The sequence below is a fragment of the Pseudophryne corroboree genome, unplaced genomic scaffold, assembly GCF_028390025.1.
Source record: "Pseudophryne corroboree isolate aPseCor3 unplaced genomic scaffold, aPseCor3.hap2 scaffold_1920, whole genome shotgun sequence".
Classification (NCBI taxonomy): Eukaryota; Metazoa; Chordata; class Amphibia; order Anura; family Myobatrachidae; genus Pseudophryne; species Pseudophryne corroboree.
This window is the reverse complement of record NW_026968560.1, coordinates 14,478-21,714: the sequence shown is the minus strand read 5'-3', so window position 1 is coordinate 21,714 and position 7,237 is coordinate 14,478. Positions and strand designations below refer to the sequence as shown.

At 43.1% G+C, this 7,237-nt stretch overlaps 1 protein-coding gene across 1 annotated transcript; it reads right to left on the bottom strand.

Moving 5' to 3' along the window:
* Positions 1-3,925: 3,925 nt before the first annotated feature.
* Positions 3,926-7,006, bottom strand: LOC135004340 (alpha/beta hydrolase domain-containing protein 17C-like). The gene is made up of 3 exons (XM_063951800.1): positions 6,486-7,006; positions 5,633-5,812; positions 3,926-4,145 (listed from the first exon to the last, which is right to left on the bottom strand). The coding sequence occupies exons 1-3, from the start codon at positions 7,004-7,006 to the stop codon at positions 3,926-3,928; spliced, it is 921 nt and encodes a 306-aa protein (XP_063807870.1).
* Between the last annotated feature and the right edge of the window lie 231 nt (positions 7,007-7,237).

Here is a 7,237-nt window from a genome sequence, read left to right as displayed (position 1 = left end):
CCTCAAAGAGGGGTGTTGGGCCCGGTCCTAACACTCTGGACACTGGGCAGTGATCTTATTATAATAGTTCTATATAAAATACTTAATATAGCTATTCTAATCTAATAGTAATAATTATAAATAAAAGCTTAACAGCTCTGATAAAGACGCGACTTCTCACACTGATGTCTGGGAAGCAACTATTCTCTCTGAGTAACATCCAAGTGGATATGAGGTTATGACACGATTGTGACATCACAGACACTACCTGTCACTGACCAGGGCTGCATTGTGACATCACAGACACTACCTGTCCCTGACCAGGGCTGCAGCCTCAGCACCCAGCTGTCATTGTTACTGTATATTACTAGATTAGAGATGTATTGGTCATTACTATAACGTTTGTACATAATGTTTATCTATAGAATAAATGTAGCACACACATACTGTATATGAAATGTCACCTGTGTGATTATGGCCAAATATGTAGTGTGTATGGCTCCCTGCGCCCCTCACTTCTCCACCATTCCCTGATTGCAGGTAATCAGCGGAGGAGCGCACCAGCGCCTACTTCCATATATTACGCATCCATCCTTAGTCATGGCACATAATGATTACACGTTCCATATAACGCTATAGCATAACTGAGTCAGTACCAGTTATATTACAGCAATTCACATCGTTCCACTGTAATTTTTAGAACAATCCTAGAGGGCTTATTAACAATAGATTCCATGTATAGCACTCAACCTTTATATACATAATATTATTATAAGGGCCCGGTCTACAGTATCTATCTACAGTATTTATCTATATTCATATCTACAGTATCTATCTTCATATCTACAGTTATCTATCTATCTATCTATCTATCTATCTTCATATCTACAGTTTCTATCTATATTCATATCTACATTATCTATCTTCATATCTACAGTTATCTATCTATCATCTATCTATCTATCTATCTATCTATCTATCTATCTATCTATCTATCTATCTATCTATCTATCTATCTTCATATCTACAGTATCTATCTATCTATCTATCTATCTATCTATCATCTATCTTCATATCTACAGTATCTATCTTCATATCTACAGTATCCTATCTATCTTACTATCTTCATATCTACAGTATCTATCTATCTATCTATCTATCTATCTATCTATCTATCTATCTATCTATCTATCTATCTATCTTCATATCTACAGTCTCTATCTATCTATCTATCTATCTATCTATCTATCTATCTATCTTTCTTCATATCTACCATTTCTATCTATATTCATATCTACAGTATCTGTGTATCTATCTATCTATCTATCTATCTATCTATCTATCTATCTATCTTCATATCTACATTATCTATCTATCTATCTTCATATTTACAGTTTCTATCTATATTCATATTTACAGTTTCTATCTATCTATCTATCTATCTATCTATCTATCTATCTATCTATCTATCTTCATATCTACAGTTCTACAGTATTCTATCTATCTATCTATCTATCTATCTATCTATCTATCTATCTATCTATCTATCTATCTATCTATCTTCATATCTACAGTATCCTATCTATCTATCTATTTATCTATCTATCTATCTATCTTCATATCTACAGTATCCTATCGATCTATCTATCTATCTATCTATCTATCTATCTATCTATCTATCTATCTATCTATCTATCTTCATATCTACAGTATCTATCTATCTATGTATCTATCTATCTATGTATCTATGTATCTATCTATCTATCTATCTATCTATCTATCTATCTATCTATCTATCTATCTATCTTCATATCTACAGTTTCTATCTATATTCATATCTACAGTATCTATCTTCATATCTACAGTTATCTATCTATCTATCTATCTATCTATCTATCTATCTATCTAAATTGCTCTACTGTCTTAGCCTCTACCACCTCTGATGGGAGGCTAGTCCACTTGTCCAATACCCTTTCTGTGAAGTAATTTTTTCTCAAATTTCCCCTGAATCCCTCCCCCCATCCAAATGTAATAGCCTCTCCTCTGATAGTCTGACACAGGGAGGGGACTATCACCCCGATCTATAACAGTAGTATACAGTATCTGTATTAATCAGGAGTCTGTCTCCCCAGTTACTTATTGAATTTATTTAATCTCCATATACTCCAGGCAGGTGATAATTTCTGCCCTCAATAGAAGATCATTTATTTCACGGCCGCTTATTACAAACCTCTACTGAGAGATACCGCACTTACTGATACTAATATATCAGCAGTATATCACCCTGGCACCAGCCCCCTCCATCTAACTCTTATTAGGTAGCAGTTACATAAATATGCACATCAGTGTGATATCACGCACTAACGGTGGGGCAGATGTGGGGGTGCGGAGGCCTGCTCCAGGGCTTAGTAACTGCTGTTACTCCAGTCTATGTACATTTGGTAGGATGAATATGGTGCGTCATCTCACTTGTATAAATGCAGCACAGCAGATGAATACAGGGCCGTTTTTTCGTATGGGCTCAATGGGCTCTTGCCCAAGGGCCCCATGAGTATAAGGGCTCTAGGCTAATAGCTGAGGGTCCCCTCTTTCCAGGGGTACCAGATTTTTGAAAATCGGCCCTAGGAAACCAGAGATATCCGACTTCAAAGCAGTGGTCCCCATCCAAGCCTGTTAGTTGCTCTTCCAAGCCAGATATCTTAGGTTCTGTCTGACATAGAGTTTTTCCGAGGGTATTCTCCAAATGCTGGGACTCTCCCCTTTCAGCGGACAATGGCAACTTGGCCCTACTATGCCCAGAACCAGAGATATCCGCCTTCAAGCAGATGGTCCCTGCTCCAGTTTCACACGCCTGGTATGCAGTTTTATATTTTCATTGGAGGACTGCTCTAGTTCCTGAACTCTGATCTACAAGTCCCTAGCACCTCCTGAAAGGTGGGTCTCTATAGTTTTTTATCCTATTAAAATCTAAGAAATCTATTACCAGGAACTTGAGATATCTGCAGTCAAGCAAGCTGCCCTCCCACCAGAAAATGATAAATATTAAGCCGCACAACCATCCACTCCTCCGCTACGTATTAAACACCCCCTACCACCCTGAAAGTCATGTACCAGGGCCACTTCATCCAGCACAATGCCCCATTCTACAGTTTAGTGTTCTCCCTCCCGCCCCATCTGTGCAGTAAAGGAGTAATTAGCAGAAATTACTGCTCCAGGTTCTACATGCTTAGCGGAAGATAGATCACCCCGTACCGCCCGCGGGACATCAAAGTTGCCACTGATAGCACCCCCCACCCCTACTGTTGGAGGATGGATAGGGGCCCCAGTGCGTTGCTGTGCCCAGGGGCCCACACTACTGTTAAGACGGCCCTGGATGAATATAGTTATACAGATGCATATTTATACTAGTCCTAGTGGTATCTCTGTCAGTAATTCTATGGCAGGTCTAGATATTTTCCTTAGCAACTGTAGCTAACTGTAGTTCATATTCTTTTATTGGAGCTGTCTGTTCCTATGCACAATGGTTCTGCACCCGTACATCAGAACACAGCTATGGACAGTGAGGGATCCTGTGGCTTGGACAGATAATGTTGCTCAGCACACCTCTCCTCCTGAGATTATGTGATATTTGGCAACCTTCTATGGGGCCTATTTATCATTGTATATTCGCAGCTATATCCCCCATGCTTACAGCTTGTGTTCCTGAATGAGACAACGCTATGGAAAAATAACACAGACACCCTTGAGTTAGTTCAGATTGGTGTATTGTAAGAGAGCATTAGGCATTATATATATGTCAGATCCTGGATGTTAGCTCCCTGCAGTCCATGGTCGATATCTTTGACTGATGGATCTGATGGATCTATAATGCACCTAGGTGGAATGTGCCATCGAGAGGTCTCAGTCCCCCGGATTAGATGGTACTTGTACAGGGGCGGTGGTGGATTCATATATTGGGCAGCTCCTGAGAGATGAATTTCTGGAGTCTCACTAGATATTGCCTGTGCTTATGTAAATCCGTGTGCCCTCCTCCTTCCACCCAGAGAGGCTTTACAGCAGTTGGGCAGCGCTCATACATTGTCAGCCCATGGCAGAAGTCCACAACCGCATCTTTAGTCCCATGGATGATGAGTACCGGGCAGGTGACCTTGGAGATTTTGTCGATGCTGCAAAGGACATGATACAAAGGGATTATACAACAGAAACAGCATGGAGCTATCACACATGTAAAACGGACACTAAACATATAGAATGGAAATAATGCATCAGGTAACATGCAGAGCTGCTCATGTAGAAGGTCACATACAGGACTTTGGCAGAGCAATGTTGGACAATGAATCTACTGTTGGTAATGAGCCCAGTGCAATCTATTGACCTAATAAGCCAAAGTCATGCACAAGACTTCAACTTGTTACTGTTATACAATACAAATAGGATGAAAGAGGAATAGTGCCGTATTTCCCATTTATAAGCAGCTATGATATATTGGGAGTAAAACCGGTGCCAGAGGTAACTTATCTGGGGATCCAGTGTTTAAGTTCTGCAGAAGTAGCCTCAATGTTGTACACACTCCCTCTGCAGCTACGCCGGCTCCCGCAAACCGACAACTTGCTGCCTGTGTGAGAAGACATTGGGGCGGCTGTAGTGAGGAGAGTGCGCAGACACCGGGGTCAATTGCTCACACAGGCAGAGCATTGCTCGCCAATGCGAGCATGCGAGATGAAGAGGGGCAGCAGTAGATGCAGGGTGTTACAAAACTGACAAGAGACACAGGGCCATAGCCCCCCAGAAAGGTTTCTGGTAGGGAATTATCCTGTTAGTTTTCCAATCAGAAAAGACTCATGTACTCTAATTGGATTAGCATTCGGTATAAGATGGGATGGGTTCAGTATGCTATCCCAGTGGTTGGGATACCGGTGGTCACATGATCGTCACCGGCATTCTGACATTGAAGATCGGTGGAGGGGGTAAGTGTTTTTACTCATCCCTACCCTAACCTCCCGGGGGTGGCAGCTAGGGCTAACTCCCTGTGGGTGGTGGCTAGGGATAACCCTTGGGGGGTTGGCAGCTAGGGCTAAACCCCCCCCGTGCCTAACTCTAATCACCGCGGGCCCTAACACTAAAGCTCTCCACTATACTTACCTTCAGTGGTCGGTATTCCAGTGCCTGTGTACCAAGTGGTGTTGGCATTCCGGCGTCGGTCACATGACCGCCGGCACCCCGTCCATTGGAATGCTGAAGACATCCCACTGGGATACACATACAAACTGATTGGGCCAAAAGAGCTGGGGGTGTATTTACTAAAGTTCGATATTTATTAATTTCAAATTGAGAGAAATCAATCTAAATGGATGTTGCATTCCGGGGGATAAAACACACATTTACTAACATTGAAAAAATAATATAAAAAGATTATGTGTTAGTAAATGTGTGTTTTAGAACACAACATCCATCCAGATGGATCTCCAACAGATGAAAATTGATGGAAATGGACATTTAGTAGATATACCCCTGTTGTTTGCCTGCCAAAGCGCACCTAGGGGCCAATTCAGTTATCCAGTACGTGGGCTGACCCTGGTACTGCTTGCTCCCAGCACATACTAAACCCCACAAGTAACCTACAGCTTAGTATAAAAACACAGCAATGTCTTACTTGGTGAAGGCATCCCAACAGTAGGCCCTCCGGGCGTTAGGATAGCCCATCCGCACACCTGACATGAGCGCCCCGTGCAGTATTACTGCTGCACATTTGTAGCGCGTGGCAAGGTCAACTGCCGGTGCTGTCCCAATGCTCTCTCCATACAGGATGATATTTTCCGCCGGGACTCCATATCTGTAGAGATAAAGCAGAAAAATGATCAAACTCCAATTACATCACTTCTATTGTGGTTCCTTATGGGAAACTTGTATATAAAGGCTGGATATCTGAACTAGGTAAATGACTGGATAACTTATATGAGTGATAGGCAGTGTATGTGTGGAACAGGACTACATAGGTTATGCACATTTACCTAGTTCCAGTCAGCTAGGAACACTAAGGAGCTAGGGGAGGGGAGCGTCCAGTCACATTGGAAGGAAACCCCTCTATGCTGCTAGATAGAATGGGGAGCCCAATAATGCAACATACTCTTATAGCACAGTACATATGGCAGTGCGTCCTATGAGGCAGGAGAGCAGAGGAAAGTGTCACCCCCTGCTTCTGCAGTAGTTACATCCTTTGGCTAAGACCCTATAATGCCAGCGATATATACCCACTGTCTTTATGTAAGCAAGTCCCAATACACCAATTACATTTATACTGTATAACCAGTTCATGCGGGGAGAGGAGTATATAAACTAATAGGAGCACAATACACAGCATATACATTCACCCTACGTAGTAAATAGTAGCCCTTACTGTAGCATATCCCCCACATACATACAGGACACCCATACACCACATGCAGGGTGTCAGGCAGAGGCTGTGTGGGGGCTGGGGAAGACTCATACACCCCAATCATACATACCGGGTCCTCAGGGCGAGCCAAGCTGCCTCGATGTCTGCATATGCGTTCTTCTCGCTTGGCTTTCCGCTGCTCACCCCATAGCCGGAGTAGTCGTAGGAGAATATATTGCACTTGATCTTGGAGCCTAGGGCAAGGTAGCGTCTGCACATCTTGCCTAGGTCAACAGCACAGTCGTGAGAGTAGAGGAGTGTGTAGCGGCTCCCAGGGACGCAGCGGACGTACATACAGGCCAGGCTATTCCCCCGCTTGGTGGTACAGCGGAACATCTCTACAGCGTCCAGCTTCTGCTGGGAGTGTGGCCAGTTAGCCCCTTCTGATAGCTGCAGATTACATACGGGAGGTAGACAGATTGTGGGGTCCACCTGCTCATCCTGCGCCAGGTCCTGTGCTGGGGCTGCCTCAATCTCAAGTAGCGTGTACGTAGGCTCCGGGGGGTGAAAGGCCAGTTTGGCAATAATGCAGTTCAGCCTAGGTGGGCAGCAAAAGATCGAAAACAGCCTCCTCCACGAGAGGCCGTACATCCTCAAAGAGGGGTGTTGGGCCCGGTCCTAACACTCTGGACACTGGGCAGTGATCTTATAATAATAGTTCTATATAAAATACTTAATATAGCTATTCTAATCTAATAGTAATAATTATAAATAAAAGCTTAACAGCTCTGATAAAGACGCGACTTCTCACACTGATGTCTGGGAAGCAACTATTCTCTCTGAGTAACATCCAAGTGGATATGAGGTTATGACACGATTGTG

What these genes read in the sequence shown, in the direction of transcription:
- LOC135004340 (XM_063951800.1), bottom strand. Translation starts at nt 7,006, where the DNA reads ATGTACGGCCTCTCGTGGAGGAGGCTGTTTTCGATCTTTTGCTGCCCA. An exon ending in TGGCTCGCCCTGAGGACCCG is followed by an intron (nt 5,813 to 6,485) that starts GTATGTATGATT and finishes TTATCTCTACAG; the next exon opens with ATATGGAGTCCCGGCGGAAA. An exon ending in TGTTGGGATGCCTTCACCAA is followed by an intron (nt 4,146 to 5,632) that starts GTAAGACATTGC and finishes TGTCCTTTGCAG; the next exon opens with CATCGACAAAATCTCCAAGG.